This window comes from Chelonoidis abingdonii, chromosome 19 (genome assembly GCF_003597395.2).
Source record: "Chelonoidis abingdonii isolate Lonesome George chromosome 19, CheloAbing_2.0, whole genome shotgun sequence".
Lineage (NCBI taxonomy): Eukaryota > Metazoa > Chordata > Testudines > Testudinidae > Chelonoidis > Chelonoidis abingdonii.
The window spans coordinates 39,529,403-39,551,122 of NC_133787.1; the positions used below are offsets into that span (position 1 = coordinate 39,529,403).

Here is a 21,720-nt window from a genome sequence, read left to right on the forward strand (position 1 = left end):
CCCCCGCCGGGCCGCTCCCACCCCCACGCGGGACAACCTCGTCCCCTGCCGGGCCGCTCCAACGCCCACGCGGGACAACCCCGCCCCCCCTGCTGGGCTGCTCCCATCCCCACCTGGGCCAACCCCAGCCTCTGCCCAGCCGAACCCCCCCCACCCCCGGCTAACGCCACCCCCCATTGGGCCAAACACAACTGGACCAACCACCCTCCCCCAGCCAGGCCAAACCCCTCCTCCCAGGAGGACTGCTCCCCAACTCCCATCCCCCAGGCTGGGCGCTCCCCTGCCCCCCACCGAGGTGCACCCATAGAATCATAGAAGATCAGGGTTGGAATCTAGTCCCACCTCCCACACTGGGCCCAGCCCCCTGCTTTGAAATGGGGGGAGGCCCCCCAGCTCAGGGCTGTGCCCAGGCTGCCGTGTGGGTGGCAGAGCCTTGGGTAGCACTGAAATGGGGGACCTGCTGCCTGCCAGGCAGTGGGTGTGGTCAGGACTGAGCCAAGGTGAGGAAGGGGACACTCCCCAGTTTGGTGCTGATAATCCCCTGATAGGGAAGGAGCCGCATAAAAGGCCGCGCCCAGCCCTCTGCAAACATCAGCCCTGATAAGGGCCCGGGAGAGACACCACCAGAGGAGGGGACTGAGGTGGCCCAGGCCTGTCCCAATGGAGAGGGACCCAGGGCTGGCCTAGCAGAGAGCAGCCCCAGCCACCCTGCAGGAGGAGGAGCTTGTGGCATCCAAATCCTTGGGAGCTGGAGGTTGCCCCTAAGGGGGGGTGGGTAATTCCCCTGCCTGCACCCCCCACCCTGGCTGGGCCACCCCTCACCCACAGCTTGATAATCAGAGGGGGATGCTAGGGCAAGCTGGGTGCCAGGGCCAGACTTCTCCCCTCCATCCACCGGATTGCAAAGAGCCCAGCCCCTCTCCATTAATCCAGGGAGCAAATACAGAGTCAGGCTCCAAACCCGCCTAGCCACAGCCCATTAGAACTGGCCAGCGCTCAGTGGAGGCCAGTAATTCCCCATAGTGGCTCCATTGAGGTGACATGAACCAGCACTTCCAGCACTCCTGCCTCCTCTGCTGGCAACCTCTGGGACGTGTCTCAGCCAGGCCCAGCTCCACCAAGCAAGTCGGGTGCCAACTTCCCATTGATTTCCATGGCAGTTCAGCACCTACCTTCCTTTGAGGATCTGGCCCCTAGTGATTCATGGGAATTGTATTATTTAGCTTAGAGTCTTCCCCCATCTGTCTGGCTCCAGCTGTTGTCTGACACTTAGCCTGTAAACTCCTTGGGGCAGGCCTGTCTTTCTGTACAGCACGTAGCACCATGGGGCTGAGACCGCTAGGTGCTACTAAAATACCACTAATGAATCTCAGCAGTGCCCCTCATGGCTGGAAGGGGACTGGCCTGCACCCTCAGAGCATTTCCTGCTTTATCCCCTGGCCTAGGGCTCTATGAATCCCAGCGTTAAGACGCCTACTGGGGCGCCCCTTCATGTACTGCCTCATCTGTGCAGCTGGGGGCTGGGAACACTGTGAGATTTGGCTGACCCTGTCTAGGGAGCCCAGCTGAGATGGGGACTCCATTGTACCAGGCACTGCACAAACAATGGATATTCCCTTTACAGAGCTTGCAGTCTAAACAGGCTTCCTTAGGTAGCTTGCTTGGTACTCTGGTTAGCTGGGTGGCCTTCACACCAACATACGTTGGCAGGAGTAGGACCCACTGAAAGGGACTGGTGGGGCCAGCTTGTGCATTGCACAGTGGCAGTTATGTGCAGAATGGGGCTCATGGTGCTGCTGGCACCTTCTGAGAACAATCACGGCCCTGAATTTCTGGGCTGCAAACAGGCTTTGGACATGTTGTGCCAGGTAAGAGCTTTAAGGTGGGTGCATCCGAGAGCCCAGGCTCAGTGCAGTGCTGCTTCAGGAAGGGCAGTGAGGGCTCATGGATGATGAAGGAAGGAAAAGCCCAGGGGGCCCTTGTGTTTGGTTCCTTTGGGCAGAGGCAGGCCAGGGCCAGGAACCCAACCTTTGCTGTCCTGGGGAGAAGCTCTGTGCTAAGTGAAAGGCTGCAGGCTGATGAGCTGAATTCCTCCTTTCACAGCCTTTGAAGTGTTCTGCTCACAGGTGGGTGGGTCTCAGCTGGTTGAGGGGTGTGTGGGGTGCCCAGTGCCCAAGCCCCATGTTACAGAGGCTCAGTCAATCAGCACACACAGGCCTTCAGCCGAAGGCTGGGCTCTGGGGCCAATTAATTGGGTGCTATAGGTAGACTGATGCTGAGAGGTTTAAGTAGATCAAATGGGACTTTGTCATAAAAATGCAGCCTGGCATCATTCACCGGATCTAAACTGCTGAACACCTTGACTAATATCTACATCCGCCCCCCCCGCCCCTCCCTTCCCATTCTGCCTTATCGCCTCCCTGCTGTGTTTGCCTTTTCTCTTAGTTCCTTCCCTTGACGCTGTTTGTCCTCCCACAATGCAATGCAAGTCTCTTGGTTCAGTGAAAGGTTCTCTCTCCCAGAGCTAGTGAGAAGCTGGGAGCATGACAGAGGGGAAATTCTTGTTCATTATTAAGCACCCTGCCAGCCTTTCCTGCAGTGGCACTAAAATACTAGGAGAGTGGCACCTAGTCATCTCTCCTGGGACAATGCTGCGGCACTGCACAGAGGAGCGTTACTGAGAGTAAAAAGGCTTTAATGAAAGCACCCGCTGTAAAGAAAACCTTTCCTGCTAACTAGATGGAGTTAGGAATGGCCAAAGAACAGGAAAGCCAGGCAGCTCCTAGGGGGTGAGGAGCTGTAACCCTGGCTAAATGTGAAGGTTGGTGGTGCCAAGAACAAGGAAAAACACAAATTTACATCATGGAACATTTTAATCTAATTATTGCGAAGGGGTTTCATGCTCTAAGACAGTGATTTTTGAACAAGTGCAACCCCCCACCCCCTATAAATTAAAAACACTTCTTATATATTTAACACCATTATAAATGCTGGAGGCAAAGCGGGGTTTGGGGTGGAGGCTGACAGCTCGTGACCCTCCATGTAATAACCTCACGGCCCCCTGAGGGGTCCCAATCCCCTGCTCTAAGATGTCTCAGAAGCAGGGTAGGTGAAGGGTTCCCCTTTGCACTGCCAGGATCTGAACAGGATTAGAAAAGGGCACTGGTAACCAAGACTTGCCATAGACATCCAGGTTGTGACATCTCAACATTCTGTATCAGTTAAAAAGGCTGAAGGAAATGGGATTATGGTCCAGGTGGGCTGGAGTGCGTCTCTTACTGCACCTGCTCCATCCCACTCCACAAAACGCTTGGGAAGGCTCCGCCTAGGGAACTACTAGCTCAAGGCTTTGTCCGTGTGGATGGTCCATAAGTGACGTGCAGGAGTCACATACAGACCATAAGGTAAGAAACCCCCTTCTGTTTCTGGCTCCCCACCCCCTCCAGATCCATAGCTACCGACGGGGAGACATTTAGGAATTCAGTGTCCGTGTCCAGCAAGATGGGTGGCCTGTAGGGTGCTGAACTGTAGCCTGGCTTCCAGCTGGGCGAGCTGTTGTAGAGCAGGAGGTTCAGGGGGCTTGTGTGGAGCACTGGTGACACCTAGTGGCCAGTTAGAACTGGGCAACACTAACTCGGCTGTATGGTTCAATTGTGTGTGTCCAGCAATCACTGACTGGTTGAGCTGCAGCTTCCTGAAGAGGTGGCTGCGCTCAAGGAACTCCAGTAGGACACTGCCCCAGCAGGCAGGACCCATGGGTCTTAATCCCAGGCTTGGTGTCTTTCCCTGTAGTGGGTTGACTGCACAGACCTTCTGAAAACCTGGAAGAGATGGAGCTGCTGATCAGGACAGCAGTGACTAAGCTGTGGAGGGAGCTAGCTCCTTGTAGGCCTCTGATCAGAATTGTCACTATGGGCCAAATTCAGCGCTGGCCTAAGCTGGTGCAACTCCACTGAGTGGGGCTGCTTTTGGCCCTGTGTTTATAGAGACTGTAGTTGGGGGGTTATCTGAGGAGATGCAGGCTGTAGGTACAGTAATCCAGCACACCCTTGTGATGGCTCTGGACTTTAGCCCCAGGCAAGTGCCCTGTGGAGGGATGATTGTTTGTATTCCAGTAGTACCCAGAGGACCTATTGTGCTGGGAGCTGTACAAACAAAAGGTGTCCCTGCCCCAGACACTGAATGGTTGCCTGGAGCTGAAGCCACTGGGTACTCCTGGAACAGTGAAGCTGAAGGGGTGTGAAACAGCAACAGAAAACCCAGCCTCGGGAAGATGAGCTGGCAGAAATTCACAAACAAGCCTTCTTTTTTTTTTTAATTTATTTACGAACATTATCTTTGAGGGACAACAGCATCTCTCTGGCGCTCATCTCTGTACATGCAACTGTAGAAAATAACATTTGTATTCACTTTGTCTGTCTGCAGGAAGTTGTACAGCGAAAGGACAGCAGTGTCACGGCAGAGCAGTGGCATCGGCAGCACCAGCACTGCCAAACAATATGTACACAAACTACATTGTAAAAAAAATGACATTGTTACATTACAGACAACGCAACCTTGCCGCTGTTTTACCCCACATACTACGCAAGTTGGACTAGTACAAACAGAAGGGTGTGAATTGACCTGTGAGCTATTTACATTTATATACAGTCTCATAGAAGCATTACAAGGAGGGAAATTTACACGGTTGAGACTTGAATCCACGGAGCACAGGTGTCAAAGATAATACAATGCTTTTGCTATCGTTGCTTAAATGGCTGATTAAAGGTCTCTCCAAGCTTGTACAGATTAACTGATGGTTATTTAACAAAAGAAAGAACTGGGCTTGAAATTAATGAAGTGTTATTTGTAGCCATATTCCTGTGTTCCAGAGGAAGAAAAGGATTCCTGTATCCTCCCCACAGAGCAGGAGCATTGGTGGGCCTATCAATTCCCCTCCCCTTGCATGGAAAGCATGTGCTGGCAATAACAGTGGAGGAAACCAGCCACTGCATCAGGCAAAGCCTAGCCCTGAAAGGAAGAGGAAAGCAGCAAAAGGGCTCGAACACTGGAAACCAAGGACTCAATGTTTAAATTAAAAAACATTCCGAATACATCCAGGGGTGCTACAGATCCTGACCCTCTGTAGGCCATCGATACATTCCACAGCACAGAGCAGCCTCCTCCTTCCTGCACTGTATCAGTCACTCAGCCCAGGACACCCCCCGACAGGTTTGTGCACAGCACAGGCAGAGAGAAAACTCCCGTTGACACACCACAGTGGCATGGTGAGATAGCGCCGAGCACCAACGCTGTACATGGCCGGGAACAGCCTGTCCGTGTCACCATACAGCCTTAAGAAGGGAGCTAGGGATTTCATTTCTTAAGTCACTAACGCAATGTAGTTAGAAGAAACTAGCTGCTGTGACAGATCACTCGCCTCATCAGCTTTGCATGCAACAAGCCTCATTCCTCACTGGGGTAATCCTTGTGAAGCCAGTGCGGTTACACCAGGCAAGAATCTGGCCCCGTCAGTCTTTCCAACTCTCCAAAACAATCCCAGCATGTGATGTGATGGGATTCGGAATCCCAGCCCCCACCAGGCCAAGTGTGCTAATTCAACAAATTAGTGGGGAAAATCACCTTACAGGAATGTGCTTCAGCTGGCTTTTCTGAAGCAGCCTGGAGGAAAGCAGTGACCCGGCAGGCTGCAAGGCTGCGTGGTTCCCAGCTCAAGTAATCAGGTCACTCCATAACAGCAGCTGTTTAAAACACCAGTGGGTGACACAATAAGAAATTGAATGCAGAGTGCTGAGCAAGGGGAAATGCCAATTTGGCAGCTTCTCCAATTCCCTAGGTGCCAGAACTGCTGCCACTGCTGCTCCTCCTCCACTGGGCTTTGGCTTCTCCACTAGCTAAATGTGAGACTGATTCCACTCCGGACGTCCCCCTGCTCCAGCCCTGTCTCTTCCCCCCTGCCGTGTTATCTGGGGGAGCAGCCCAGGTCCCAAAGCACCGGGCGAGCCCTGGCTTCAGACGCCACATCTTTGCCATCTAGGCTGCTCACCCCAAAGGGCACAGGAGAAGAAGAGGACGGGAGCAGAGCTGGAGGCAGCCCTCACTGAATTAGTTACAGCTCCTCCCCGGCAGCTCAGGCACCAGGAGAGGAGGGGAAGCGGAACAGGAATATAAATGGTGTCTGGAGTGGACTTTGCCTAGCACATGCACCTGGCAACATCTAAAAACTGCCTCCAAGTGCATGGGTGTCTGTCCATGCCCCCCTCCAGCCTGTCAGGGCACGAGGTGCAGCACACTCTGGGGACACCCCAGCCCCCACTGCGCTAGTGCCCATGTTTCCTGCTCATTTCATGCAGGATTATTTGAGCCAGTGTGTTCTAGCAGCATCCTGCCTGGTCACTTCCACACTGCAGACGGAAAGAGTCCAGTAGTTGCAGTTGCAAAGGGAGAAAGGCTGGCTGGCCGACATGCCCAGACAGTATGGAGTGAGCTGGCCTATCAGTGGGAGTGAGGACCAGAGGGCATGGAAGAGGCACTTTGCATCTGCCTCCAGCCATGTCCTGTATGTCTGTGCTTGGGTACAAACATTGCCAGCTGCATTAGGTCCAGTCTCCATTATTACTCCACTGATAGCCACACATTCAACAAATACAATCCTCTCTGGAACTGGCCATGGTGCCACCACCCAGCAATACAGCAGCAGAAATACCCAGCATCCCAGCTGATGTGACAATTTCACTTCTCTCCCTACTGACCGCAGCTGTTCTAATCCAGCGCTCCAAACCAGACAATGCAGTACGCACCCCAGCTGAGCTGGAGCCAGAGGACAATCTTTCCTTAAATACACAACTAGGAACGCCCCCATGCCCCAGAGGGCTTAATTCTAAGCAATCTCCCCCAGCCTCTCCAGGGACAGCCCCTCCTCGCTGTGGCTGGCTGAGTGGTACCAAAGGAGGTTTTCGAGCACACAACCGAGGAATGCCTCCTGCTGGGCTCTGGCTCCTCAACTAAGAGCTTTTGCTCTCAAGACCAGAGACAGACAGCTGGCTTCTCCGAGGGGATATTGCACCCAACACCAGGAACAAGCCTGCAGAACAGGGCAGGCTGGAATCTGCGCTCCCAGTGCCGTGGTGAAGGTGGCCTCCAGACAGGCTGTGGGATGCAGGGGTGTGTTCCTTCAATCTCTAATTAGTCACCTTCCCAACCTGATCAGCTAGTCTGCATCAAGCACACTTTAGTCCTGACTAACCCAGAAAAGCAGCTCATTCCAACTCTCAGAAGCGAGTGGAAGCCTTGCTGGCCACATCACAGGAAATGCTCCAGGCGGGTGTGTGCATCTCCCTGCACAGTGCGCCCCCTGCTGGCCACAGCTAACTGAAGCCTCAGACAAGGGCCAAGAGCGCCACATGGCCCCAGATGTTTGGAACCTGCTGCAGTGTTGAGCCAATGGAGCTGGATCAAAATCACAGCTAGGCCCCAGCCTGCTCATTAACGCCTGACAGCATATCCAGCACACCCTGAAAACCGAGGCAGAAAGGATCCCACAAGCGAAGTGGTGCTGGGTACCCAATGGCTGCAGCTTGGTGGCGCCAGAGAATCTTTTGGCCCCAGCTCACCCTCACGGTTACCTTCCCAGCTGTGGTGGTTTATTTCCATACATGACAGAGAGAGCAACCGGCTTCCTTATCCAGCATTCACAATACTAACAGTGCACTAGAATGGCTGCTCACAACGAAGAAATGGCTACAGGCGCCATCTGACTGCCTCACCTTCCCTATGCCATGTGGCTCTGAATCACTGGCTCCCCAGATTACAGCAGCTCAGGCTGAGGAAATGGGGCAAATTGTCTGTCTCTCAGCCCAGACGTACAAGTAACATCTTCTGAATTCCTCTAGGCCCCAAGCTAGCATGTGTCAGGGTGGGATTCCTCCTTCTTCCTCCTGTCCCCACTCCCTCGTTAAATCTGATGCACAGCTTCTGAATCTGTGCAGGGGGGTCTCACTACTCCACTGAACTCAAAAGGGCAAGGGGAAAGGAAAAAACTAAACTGTGTTAAAAGAAGAGGTCAACGCTCGGAGAGCTCCATAGCACGGACTGCAGATGGAGTGAGCCTGCAAGGCCTGAATCCCAGGAGGCGGGTTTGAAATACTGAACACTGCACACCTTTTTGGCCCTTAGTTTTTTCCTTGAGAGGGAAAGTGCTGCCTAGGGTGAACTATACATACAAAGATAATTTTAATTAATTTATTTATTTCTTTACACATAACTGAAAGTGATGTTACAGTACATAAGTTATTTACAACTGTGCAGTAATGTGTTGCAAAATAAATTATCTAGAAGGCAGCAAAAGTACATTGTTAATGTATATAAAAACTGTACAGCATTTATGGAATACAATTTTCTTTATATGAGTATTGGCTCTGTAGTGTTTTCAAGTTATGTTCTCAGAAAGAGAAACAAAATGCCCAAGATTAAAGGAAAAAAAAATATATAAACCACATGGATTTTACTCCATTAAAAACATGATCGGCAAAGTCCTTGCTCTGCATCACCATTTTCGCGGTAGACACTCACCGTACTAGTCATGTGTGCATAACGTGCCAGGTGCCTCCTCACTCATCCAAACATGGTGACGAGCAGCTACTTTATGACGACTCGGAAGGCGTCCGGGGTCCGGAGCTGCAGCCGTTTGCACCTCCAGAACCGCAGCTGGGAAAGCTGGATGCTTCCTTTTAGTTTTGCTTTTAATTTGTGCCATAACCAGGATGGAACGAGAAATATAAAAAACGCACCGTCTCCTCTGCAGTTTCTCCGAGAGGAGATGTGCGGACAAATGGAAAACAAAGAGCTTGAAATCGCCATGTTCACAAGTACATGAACTGCATGGGTGCTGGCCCTGCTCAGCAGCTTCTGCAATACACGTGTCCTTGAACCTTTTCTCCTTCCTGCCTCCGTCAGTCTCTCCCCCTTGTCCATTCAGACGCTCATTGCTGTGTGCAGGCTGGCTGCCCTTTGCTGCAGCAACCGGTTTGAAAAGAGATGCGTTCCCCCACTCCGGCTGCCTGGCGTAGCTGTGATCAGTCCAGAAGTGAGGGAGACGTTGTGAAGAAAGTGCAATTATTTTTCTTACTGTTTTGTTTTCTGCCGATAGATGCTTCCTCCTCCTCTGACCAGAGATTCATCAGTAAGTGGTAAGGAGGAATGTGAGCTTGAGCATCCGTCCTCGGAGGGCTCCTGCCCTTGCCAGTTTTCAGGGAGAATGTCTCCTAGTTTTGTATTGTCATGCCGGCAAGAGCACAAAGTCATCGTTGACGTCAACCATCGGCACGTAGAATGAGGGAACCTCGTTCACGCAGAGGGATTTATGTCCAGCTGGATCCAGCTCCTGAACCTTCAGCTGCCACTCCATTCGCTGCACCGCATTCAAGGCAGCGGCTTCATGCTGCTGTCGCATTAGCAGGCACGTCTGCACCAGAACCGAATGCCCAGCAGAGACAGGGGTTCATGGGAGAGAAGAGACAAGACAACAATCACTTGACTGTACTGAACAACTGCACTCTGGCGGCAAGACAATGGAGTTTGCAGCTATCATGTTGGACAGACATTCCCAGCCAGGGACAGGCTCCACAGCGGACACTGGGTGTCCTTGTCAGAAGGAAAAAAGTCTGTTGAACAGGATTTTGAGAGGGCCCCACTCCTCCAGAGGTGCTGTAAGACCTCGGAACAACAGGCCTGATTAGAACAATTTTTAGCCCTGGAGGCAGTCAGTGTGAAATGCTGGTTGAACACAGGCCAAATGCTGCAGCCTGGTTGTGGCTTTCACCTTTACATGGTGATACAGGCCCAACCAATATGCGGCACTGCACACTGCGACCTGCAGTCTCCACCTCTGTGTGAAAGATGAAGGAAGCAAGAGAGGAAGGGGTGGCTCACTGGTTAGGGCACTCGCCTGGGACCCGGGTTCAAGTCCTTGCTCTGTCTCTGTGATCTAGGGTAAGTGTCTGTGCCTCAGGTCCTATCTGTGAAATGGGGCAATAGCATTGCTCTGCAGCAAGCCGTGCTGTGAGGATGAATACATTACAGATTGTGCGGCGGCCATGGAAGTATCTTAGTCAGAAAATCTACCTAAGGGACTTCCAGCCAGCCAGCGTGCAGCAGCTGGCTATTGCTTGGCAGACCAAACACCATGGAAAAGAAGAAACTGTGTGGCCTGAAGCAACAAGCACAGGGCTGAGTCAGGAATTCTGCCGCAGCCTTACTCTGTGATCATGCGCCAGTTCAGTCTGCCTCGTTTTCCCCATTTGCAGAACAGCAGAGAGCCTGTCCTTGCCTAGCTCGCAGCAGAGATTGCTCTCTGCATGGCACTTCCCCATTCCCAGTGTACTGCAAGCTGTGGCATTTAGAACTGCTCACAACACTGTCTCCTAGGGGCTCCTTGCCCTTAGCAGAGATTTCTGGAAACCACAAATCTCCCAGGTGCCCAGCAGCAGTGACTCATGCTGCCATGCAGGAGAGCAGGGGTTAGGGCCTTTGCTCTGGGACAGCTGCCTCTGGCTCACTGTAGGAATTCCACTGACTGACTGGATCAGCAACCACTGTCACAAGAGAGACTGAAACCCTCCCCCATTTCTCCTTTCAAATGCCAATCAGAATATCCCAAGCAGGTTACAGATTAGCAACATCCACTCCTGACTCCTGGAAATGCTGCAAACCCAGTGCACTGGAATCCCCAAAGAACAGCAGGGTCACGCAGCTCTCACCTTCATTCGATCATATTTGTCATCGACATCTTGTAACCAGGAAATAAACTGGCGAGCATTGAAACGATCTCTGACGGATTTGTTTTCATCTCCCTGCACAGGGAACAGCACAAAGCGGAATTACACAGTTAAAACATATCAATAAAATAAATAGCTTATCGGACAGGTGCGAACCCCTCCCCCCCACAAACCCACCACACTCCTGGAAGAAAGAAGAGTGGTGGGTCTGAAGTAGCCAGAAGTGCACCAGCAGGGAGGAATAATGAGCTATGCAGCTCTGTGCTGCTTTCACAGCACATTGCTAGAGGTTTCAGCCTGAGTGGTGGATGCTATACACATAAGCTCCCTCCTTGCCTTCCTCACAGGGAGCTGCAGCTCAGAATCTGTTCATACTAAACTCATTCAGTTCTTCCTTTGCGAACGGAACACCTGCAGCTCACCGAGTCCTTGAACTTGTGCCCCAGATCATAATGTCTTCTACATGGAGATTTCCATAACGTTTTTTCCTTTTTGTCCTGGGAAATGCTGAGAGGTAAATCAGATGCATGGATCAATATGCTGGATCACTAATGAATGCCACTATACTGTCTGCAGCACAGGAATCAGCTTCTGCAATGCAGCAGTGTGCTTTCTACAGAGATGACAGCTTTCTGGCAGGTTAGTGGTGCAGCTACAAAGCTTCTGGCCAGCAGGAGGTGCCAATGTAATCGCTCTATCCTACTTCAGCTAATTTTAAATTCTTATGAAGCTGAACAATACTACAGACTGCTGAAGTCTGACTCATTTTCTATGCTAATCCTTCTCAGCTTTCTCCAGCTCCACACTACGTGGAATCAAAGGAAAAAAGCCCATCTCTGTGGGCTGTGCAATGCAGTTTTGCTTTTCAAAGACAGTCTTCTCTAAGAAAGTCATTCCACAGATTTCTGTTCTCTGTGCAAAACAACTGGGGATCGTGGAACAGCTGCACAGAACGTACCGAAATAAACCTCTCTCAGATGCAGATGGTTCTGCTCACAAGGAGAGGCAGAGGGGGCTTTGCACCCTGCAGACAGATCAGGGGGCTTTGCCATCTTTAAACAGGCATATAATGCTGGCTCCTGTATGTCATTCACAGACACATTTTTTTCCCCCCTCCTAGTGGACAGCTGAACTTGTGACTTGGACCCTCTGGCAAACAAGTCAGATTAGTCAACAGCAGCACATGCTGTGAGATCTCCCACATCACACCCCTGTGTAGGGGAAGGGAGTTGTAGGTACCTGGGTGGGAAGCATATTAAGGCCTCCCTACCCCCATCACTCTGGAAAGCACATCCCACACGGGCAGCTGCACAAACGGACCTTTGAGACACATTTAACCACTCTTAAGATGGCCACTGACCTGATTTTCTAGAGGCATATTATAGACCTCGGAGTCCAGCAGCATGGTGCAAGCACTGAAGGGCACTGCCTGGTTAGCAATGGTTCTTGCTGCCCGACAGTGAACTCTTAAGATCTCCTGTTCGCATGAAACAATCAGCTTCTCCTGAGGAAAAAGGAGAAAGTAACCCAGTGAGTGATGCATGCCCTTCATTTCTCAAGTGAAGGGAGTTAAGCACCATTCGCCCCTGGAGGAATCCCCCAGCGGCTCTCAGTTACCCGTTCTATGCTGTGCTGGAGTCGCAGCTTCCCCCTCACTGCCTCCTGCTGCTTGAAGAGTTCCTTCAGGGGTTCCGCGAGCGACGGAGGGGGGGCAATCTACAGACACACAGAAAGGCACAAACTGTTACAAACGGGGACACTTGCTGGATTCACGCTGAGCAGCATGGAGCTGGCTTCCTAAGGCTGCTGCTGCTCACCCTTTGCAATTGCTTTGGAGCTTGCTGTCCCTTCAGGAGCGGGGCCAGCGCTCTCAGCTGCTACACAGGGGCCCAGGCTTTGAGTGGACTATACAATGATCGCCCTCAGGCTGATGATGTGTTGCTAAATCATTCAGTTGCCAGGGAGACGGAGCTGTGCCAGTGTAGTAGTGGAGGAGGCCTTCCCATGCAGATGGGAGGCAACGGACAATCCCTTACAGCTGGCTGTGACCAGGCAGGGTAGGGGAATGCAAAGCAGGGGAAGAGGCACTGTACACAGAGGTGAGCACGGCTCTTGTGGCTGAGGCTTCCATCGCCACATGCTTTAACCACCCACCCCTTCGGGGAATCACAAAGACACTCTGTGAAGCGCTTTGAGGTCATCGAGTGAACAAATGGCATGAGGACATGTGAAGCATGTTGGGCAGCAGAGTCCCTGCTCATGGTGGGCAGCACACAGTGAGGTGTGTCCATATTTCAACACAACTTTGGGTTTGCAGTGTGCACGGGACAACACTGATGTAGAGCAGAGTTTGGGCTAGAATCCTAGAGTCTTTTCCTGTTCACACTATGGGCCCAATCACCCCCAAAGAACAGGGTGCCTTGCAGAGCAGAAAGCTAAGTGGAGGCTATTCTTTGGGACAAACAGGTGTGCTCGCCACCTATAATGCGCATGATTTCACAGCAGATAAGATGTGCATCAATTCAGGCACTGATTCTGCAAGAAAATGGATGCTGACAAACTTTTGTGCTGAGTCCTAGTGATTTCAACGGGGTGCCAGGCAGCTCATTGCAGGAGCTGGCCCTTGTTCTCATTCCTCACGTTCCTTGTGGAATATGCTGGAGGAGAGAATTCAATTTCCCATGAAACAGGTAGAGCCCTGCCAGTTCACTTACTACTAGAAGCACAACTTTCAGATGGTAAGAATGTGGGACCATTTCCCAATGACTTCCTCGGAGAGCTGTGTTTCAGGCAGGGAAAACTGTTTACACTCCCCAAAGGGAGGCCTAGTGTAATATTTTATTTCAGTAAAGCTTATTCTAACAAAGTGAAAGCCTCCCAACACATGCACTTGTACAGAATCCAGCACTGCTCTGGGGAGAAAAGAAGGAAGGTTCCACCAGCTGCGGTATTCTCCATTAACTGCAGCAGCACATGGAAGTTCACATTAGTCAAATCCAGAACGACCTCCCTGGAGGCTGGGAGCCTGTATTTCCTGACTCGAAGTGTTAGGCTATTGGTGCATTTGCACTGACAAACTCTGTCAGTGGAGCTGTCAGAGAAATAGCTGTTCCATTGCCAAGGGGTCACCCCTGTTGGCCAGTCACACACTTCAGCCTTGGTAAAATAAAAGGCAGAAGTTAAGAGTCGCTATCTTCTGCTCAGGGCCGGCCTTAGGGAAAATGGCACTCTGGGAGAACTTGCATTTTGGTGCCACTGGCCCCCATGGGCTCTCCACCTTCCCCTCACCCCTGTCCCCTCCTGCACCCTAATCCCTACACTGTGCCTCCTGTATCCCATATCCCTGCACCCCCTTCACCCCCCTCCTGTGCCTTCACCCCAACCCCTGCTGCTCCTCCTGCGCCCAACCCCCTCCCTGTGTCCCCTTCACCCCAACCCCTGCCCCTCCTGTGCCCAACCCCCGCCCTGTATCCCCTTTACCCCAACCCCTGCCCCTCTTCCTGCACCCAGGCAGGAATCAGGCAAACCCTGCGCAGGGCGCCCCCTTTGTCAGGCCGCCACCCGTACTGCCCACTCGCAGGGACAGCCCTGCTCCTGCTTATGGTCTTACAGTTGCAATACCTAATTAGTATACTGTTTAGAAAAGCAGTTTTGGCTTCTGGCTTTCAAATCCATTGGCTTCATAGAAACACAATCTAAGGTTCCAAATCTTGAGTTCCTAAGCACCATTTAAAAGTCTTGTCTATACAAACACAGCAAAACCCACTGATAATACAGTTGTCCTTATAGCAAGGCTCAATTTTGTAATCTTAAGTGTGTTCCAAAGGCATTCTAAAGCCAGGTACACAGCTGGGGTCCCACCTTGACTAACACAGAACTGTGCTTTGACTATGTTGGAGGACACCCAGGCTTGACTTGGCTGTATTGTTTCATACAGAGAATGGAGCCAGGAGAAGAAATAGTGAGGCTAACTCACCACTGGAATGTGAAGCTTGCTCAGTGGCTTGCCATCCAGCAGGTAGGAGCCTGTGTAGGTGACGTATTCAGCATAACACTGCGGAGCTTGGGGAGTGATGTAGCAGAGGATTTTCCTCTTCTCTTCAATCTTTTTCCTGATCTGAAGATACTCAAAATATGGGTTTGATCTGTCACTGTGATAGGGCTCAATGTCGTCCAGTTTTATGGCATCTACAATCGCTGCCAGTGTTTGCTGTATCATCTCTCTCGTCTGCTGGGTGGACGTGTTAATCTGCTGCTGTAGCTGCTGGCTGGAACGCTGGAACCTGCGTTTACGTGGATGTTGGGCTTGAGCATCATCTTCCTCCGTCACTCGCCCTTTTGCACGTGTGGAAGGTGCAGAAACCGGAGGAAACTCTTTCTCAGAAGGTGCAGTGTTCTGTTTATTTTGATTGGCCAGCATCTGAGCCCGGTTCCTGGTAATTCGTTGTGGGATCTCTTCTATTTTGGGTGGTTTGGAAACTTCTGCTACTGGTTTTTGTACTGGCTCTATGGTTTCTACTGGAGTAGTCCCTTGGGGTGTGTCTGTCTGGGTGGAAGAGACTTGGCTCCCACTTCGTACTGCAGCACTGTCTTGCACGACCCCACTCTCAGCAGTGTTCGCTTGTGCCAAGCTGCTTTGAGATCCACTCTCCGCTACACAGTTTGATGAGGGCAGTTCTTCATGGTTTGTTTCTGCCTCTTGTTTCTCTGGCTGAGCAAGCTCTATTGATGCAGTCTGTTGAGAACTCTGTGCCTCGGACTCATCTAATTTTCTCTTTTCTGGTACATTCAGTGCTTCCGAGGTAGCTTCTGGTGCAGTCACTTCCAATTTTTGTTCCTCGGGCTGTGGCTCTGGTTCCACAGCCAGTAAGTTACTTGGCTGATTAGGCGGTAGCTCCTCCTGCTCACTGGAAGCTGTGACAGACACACTCACATTTATGACCCCAGTATTTATGACTTCCGGGGTAGCTACTGAGCTTTCTTCAATCGGTGCCACTTCAGTCATTTCAGCATCTGGAACATCTTTAGCTTGGAGCGGCAATTCCGGCAACGAGAAGGGACCAAGGTCTAAATCATCTTCTGAGTTTGTGAATGGATCAGGCCACGTTACTGGCTCTTTCGGGTTTACAGGTGCTACGTTACTGTTTTCCAAAGTGTTAACAGCCTCTGCCTGAGTTTCTGTCGGCATGCAAGGGGGTTCTGAAGGAATCTCAGGTGTTTCTTCTGGAAGAGGCTTGCAGTTATTGAAGAAAGTGTCTAGTCTAGTAGGGGACATGTAAGGAGCTTGCTCTTCTGCAGTTGCGATTTCTCCTGGAACTGCTTCTTCAGCCTCTTCCTTTACTTCATCAAGCCCAGGTTCAGATACTGACAATGGATATGAAATAGGAGAAACTGGGTATGGAGAATCTGTAGAAATAAAGGGCACGGGTGCAGGATGTATTGGGTCCAGTGAACAGAACGGCTTAGGGGATTCAGGGAACCTCTGAGGAGATTTCATTAGAAGTTCCGATTCCACTGACCAACTGACAGGGTGGTCAGATGGATTACCAATTAAGCTAGGAGGCATGGGAGGATCAGGGTTTCTGGAAGGAGGGTTATCCCAGTCCATATGGTTCTGCTCTGAAATAGCTGAACTAAAATGGTTTTCTTCAATAGGTGGTAAAAAGGTAGACTCTGGTGGCAAAATAGAAGCAGTAGCTTGCTGCTCTTCTGTGGCATCCAAAGGCATGCCAAGATCAGGGGGAAGAGCACTTTCTACAGAAGGTGCAAGCAGCTCATCTCTATGAGTGGGGGAGGATTTTGCTTGTAAACCAGAAAAGATGCTTTCAGGTGATTGGACAACATTGCCAACAGGCGCACAATGCAAAGTTTCTACTTTAGGTGATGGAATTCCATAGTCAGGTGAATAATACCCTGGAGACATACACTGAAACTTTTCTGGAGGAACAGAAGGAAGAGGGACATTTTCCTCCATCAAATGCTGCACTGGAGAATCATAATTTGATGTTGCTGGGACACTTTGCTGCCTGAAAAACTTGTCTCCAGCACTGAACTCATCTTCAGGGACCCTTCTTATATCCACAGAGATTGAACGATAAAGGTTTGTGGAGGGTATTGTCCTTGTTGGAGTCTGACTTGGATTGTCAGGGAGTCCACTTGAAGCATTTGAATATCTGTCAAAAAAGGATGGAGAACATGCATTCATGGACATTGTGGATATGGGCAGAGAGTGCTGAGAGTCAGCACAATCAAACATCAAATCCGTGTAATCTTCATTGCTGCACGAAGGAGTTCTTGGTGTCTGTATCACTTCTTCATAGCTTGGACAAGAAACTACAGAAGCTGGAGCTGGAACACCTGTGGGCCTGTTCTGATCTGGCCTGGGAGAAGCAGGTAAAATTTCTTTCAGCTGAGGGCCAGTTATCCAGTCTTTTGAATCTGTCCCCACAGCAGGCTGTGGCTTATTATCTGGTGACAATATGGGAGTCAGTGGACCTAGTTCTTTGAGCTTTTTGTCCTTCAGCTGAGTATCTAGTGCTAGTGGTTTCTTTGTGGTCAAATCCAAACTCCTCTTACGCATCTCTTCAGAGGTTTTAATTTTATCTTTTAATTTGGGATCTCCAGATCTGTGCCTCATCTTCTCCATTTGCTTCATTCTCTCTTTGTGTCTTTTGTGACGCTCCTCAATTTCCAGGTCTTTTTGGCTCAGCATCCTCTCAAAGCTGGTCATCATTAGATCACCGTCACCCAGAAGCTTCTCTCTAGGCCTGTTATCTTTCTTACCAGCATCTTTGGACAATGTTATTTTATCATTTCCATTACTGATCTTTAGAGACTCTGTTTTGTCTCTCTCTTGGTTTTCCTTGAGTTTCTCCTTAGGTTTGGTTTCACTAAATTTGAGGTTCTCCTCCTTTGATTTATCTTTGAATGTGATAACTTGAGGGCTGTCCTTATCTTTAAGCACAGACTTCGTCTCATCTTTGTGATGTTTAAAAAATCCATCTGTATGTTTGTCTCTATGCTTTTCCTTTTCATCCTTCCATTTTTCCTTGTGTTTTTCTCTCTTCTTCTTCTCTTTGACTGTGCTGATAGTACTGGAACCATAAGTCTTTTCCTTTTCAGCCTTCTTTGACAGCTCTCTCTCAGGATCATTTTTATCTTTCTTTTCAGAAAACAAATAGTCAATGTTTTTGTCCAGTTCTTCCTCAACTTCAGCTTTCATGCTGTAGGAAATGCCAAAAGTCTCCCCATCCACGGAGAATTCTTTTTCATACTGACTGGAATCTTTTCTGTTGCTGGAGTCTTTAAATTCATCCATTTTCTCTTTTTTCTCTGTTTTTTCCTTCTTTGCTTTCTCTTTCTCATGACTTTTCTTTGATGAAGATGAGGAATGCCTGTGCCTCTCCTTCTCCTTGAGTTTGTCTTGCAAGCAGGGCAAAGGAAGAGAATCTTTATACTTTTCCTCAGAGGCATCCATAAGAGAAAGGTTAGAAGACTCAAAGAGGTTGGTTAGTCCTGGATCTTGTCCTCGGTCTGTGAAGCTATCAGAAGAAATCTCACTTATTTTATCATTGGAGTCATCTCTGTATTCATTGAGGGCCTCCTCCTCCAATTTTTCCAACAGGCTCTTCTCTGTCTCGCCTCCTTTTGAAGACTTCTTTTCTTTGGAATGGTCTTTATCCATCTTTTCCTTATGCTTGTTTTTTACCTTCTCCTCTGCAGCATGCTTCTTTTCGGCCTTTTCAGGGAGCTTTTGCTTGTTTTTCTTTTCTTGGGTGGAGTCTACTGAGGTTCTGTCCTTCCTGTCTTTATACTTCTCGACAGCATCTTTATCCTTCTTCTCTTTGTGTTTTTCGAAGAAACTCTTCTCTTTTTTCTCCTTCCCACTTTCTGCTAATCCTTTATCCTTTTTCTTCTCTTTGGAGTCTTTATCTTTCTGTTTCTCTCCTGAATGTTGCCTGTCGGAAGAGTACTTTCTGTGCCTGTCGGCAAGATAAAGTTCCTTTTCAGCAGCCATGTTATCATCTTTTTCTTGTAGACTGTCCATTCGATGCAATTCACTCCCAGCGGCCTCACCAATTTTGAATCCGCTGTAGTCGTCCTTCTCATCTTCGCTTTCATCTGTGAAGATATCTGCGATGCTGTACCAGCTCTTCTCTCTCCCTTTTTTCTCATCTCTTTTCTCAGAGAAGTCCTCTCTATCTCCAGAGAAGTTTTTCTCTTTCTTCTCTTTGATATAGTCAAAAGAAGTCTTCCTTTCTTTGTCTTTGGTATGCAGATCCTTGTATTTCTCCTTAGTATCTTTCTTCTCTTTAAAGCTTTTATCCAGTTCTTTGTCTTTCTGGTTTTTCTCAGCAACAACTTTTTCATTTTTCTCTTTATCTGCTTCTTTGGATTTCTCCTTATATTTTTCTGGTTTCAGTTTCTCTTTCTTGTCCTTATCAGGAGCATCTTTCTTCTCCTTATCTTTCCCTGAATGGTGCCTTTCCCCACTCTCCATATTTTTTCCACTGAATTCAGGGTCAGATTTCTCCTTGAATAATGTTTCACAACCATATTCTTTAAACTCATCTCGATAGGGCTCCTCTTGTTTAATTTTTATGTCCTTTCGGTCTTTACAGCTATCAGAGGAATCTTTTCTCTCTTTGTTGATTTCACCTGGATCTTTTTCCTTTCTCTCTTTAACACTTTCTGCAGAATCTTTCCTTTTCTTGTCCTTTTCAGGCAGATAACTAGGAGTGCCTTTATGCTTTTCAGTTTGGTCCTTTTTCTTCTCAGGGTTTTTGTCGACGCTTTCTCGCTCTCTCTTTTTTAAGAATAATATTTCCTTTTCATTGCGTTTTTCATTGCATTCTCTCTTTTCCTTGGTTTTAGTCTCCTTTTTCTTGTCTTTAACTTCTTCCTTCACTGTTTCTATGATTAGTTTTGCCATGCCGTCATTTTTAATCTCCCTGAAGTCTGTCACTGGAGAATCCCAGCTATCCTCGCCTTTGAAATCAAAGGACGAATCAAATGACAAATCAGAAAACCATCTCTCTTGCTGATCATCCGAAAGGCTGAATTTTGTGTCCTCACTTTCCAGCAATTGGCTTTTGTTACTAAACTCATCAAATCCAGGCTCCTCTTTGTAAACTTTTTCTTTTTTACATTTTTCTCTCTCTTCTTTGAAGGTTTTTTCTTTCTCTGATTTAGTAATTTTCTCCTCCTTCAGATCATTCTTCTTTTCAGATTTTGACAGCTTGTCCTTTGATTTTTTCTTTCTCTCCTCCTTGTGTATTCTAGGTTTCTCCTCTTTGGGAGACTTCTCCTTTATGGGTTTCTCTTTACTTGACTTCTCCTCTCTGAAAAATTTGCTGATGTCTTTATTCCCCTCTCTGAGTTTTTTTAACGATTTCTCTTCTTTGGAGGCTTTTCCAGTTTCATCTTTAAACAACCACTCCTTCTCCTCCAATTTACTTTTCAGTAGCTTTTCTTCCTTCTTACACTGTTCTCGCTCATGTTTTAACACTTTTAATTTATTTTCACTTGGATTTTCAGTCTCTATCAAACCCTTGTCAGGCTTTTGCTTAGAGTCCTCATATTCAAAAGAAAAAGTTTTGATTATTTTAATGTCTTGGCTGACCGGGCACTGTCCCTTCTCTTTGTTTTTGTGTTTGTGTTTCATTTTATGCTTTTTAACAATCTTCCCCTCCTTATCCAGCTTTGGAATTGCTCCGTCCACACTGGCATGGAATGAATTCTTCTTCTCGGAGACAGCATTGTGAGAGTTATTTTTCTTTTTGTGCTCCTGCTTCTTTCTCACTGGCTTTAATGACTGTAAGCTCGAATCCTCCGACGTATAGTCTGACTCACTTGTCAGTCTCGTCCTTGTGGAATCTGACAAGGAACTGACATCTGACCATGCTGGAGAAGATATGGTTTTCCAATTGTCTGTCCTCCAGTGCTTGGAGTGCTGGTCTGCAAGATTAGGGTTATGTTTCTGTGAAGCTAAACTCCCATGAGAAGAGGTGGAAGAGGCAGACAGAGAGTTGAACAAGGAGGATTCCTTTAACACTAACCTAGAGTCCTTTACACAGCTAGAGCTGTGCTCAGAGTCTCTATCATCCTCCTCACTCTCCAAATTTTCACTCTCTGATTCAGAGGAACAAAATTTGTCATTTTTTTTGCCAAACCGAACCTCTTTGCTCTTTGTCTCCTTTTTCCGCTTCTTTTTCACTTTATTCTTCTCCTTCTGTTGCTTGGTGTTGGAGGGCTCTCGAGTCTTGCTGCTGGGCAGTATCGAGTGAGTCGAGAGTCTCAGCTTCTCGCCAGTCCCCAAAGCCACACCGGTGTCCTCTTCGTCCGATGAGTCTGACAGGATGCGATGGGCAGCTTTCTTTGGTGTCAGTGTGTTATTTTTAGTATAGGTTTTTACTTCCATTTTGGGTATGGAAATAAAACTGTTTGCTTTAGTCTCCTTCCTGTAATCCTTCTTCAGCAAATGCTTGTCGTCAACAGGCGGGACTCTGTCCTGCTCATCATCCTCATCAAATTCATATTCATCCTTTACTGGCGTGATTGTTTTGGGGGGCTCTTGACTCTTGGTCTTATGTTTCAAGCCTTTTTCAAACTCAGAGTCTGTGTTATTGCCATCGACGGAGCTGGAAGGTGCAAATGAAGGGGCGTCCTCCTCCTCCGAGCTCTCTGTGAGGAAAAAAGAGCATAAAGCATTACCCCTGTAGATTGTTTTCAGGAGAAATATGCATATTTTTTTTTTTTTTATAATGGAGATATCCTATCTCCTAGAACTGAAAGGAACCCTGAAAGGTCATCGAGTCCAGCCACCTGCTTTCACTAACAGGACCAAGTACCGATTTTGCCCCAGATCCGTAAGTAGCCCCCTCAAGGATTGAACTCACAATCCTGGGTTTAGCAGGCCAATGCTCAAACCACTGAGCTATCCCTT

At 48.9% G+C, this 21,720-nt stretch overlaps 1 protein-coding gene across 3 annotated transcripts in view; it reads right to left on the bottom strand.

The window, feature by feature from the left end:
• Positions 1–8,227: 8,227 nt before the first annotated feature.
• Positions 8,228–21,720, bottom strand: part of ANKRD11 (ankyrin repeat domain containing 11) — a 249,862-nt gene continuing 236,369 nt past the window's right edge. For all 3 annotated transcript variants that reach the window (XM_032764255.2, XM_032764254.2, XM_032764256.2), the window contains 5 exons: positions 14,752–21,458; positions 12,393–12,491; positions 12,136–12,279; positions 10,758–10,850; positions 8,228–9,463 (listed from right to left, as the gene is read on the bottom strand). In XM_032764255.2, the coding sequence (XP_032620146.1) occupies positions 9,278–9,463; positions 10,758–10,850; positions 12,136–12,279; positions 12,393–12,491; positions 14,752–21,458 (7,229 nt within the window). In that variant the 3' untranslated portion in view covers positions 8,228–9,277. The remainder of the gene's footprint in view (positions 9,464–10,757; positions 10,851–12,135; positions 12,280–12,392; positions 12,492–14,751; positions 21,459–21,720) is intronic.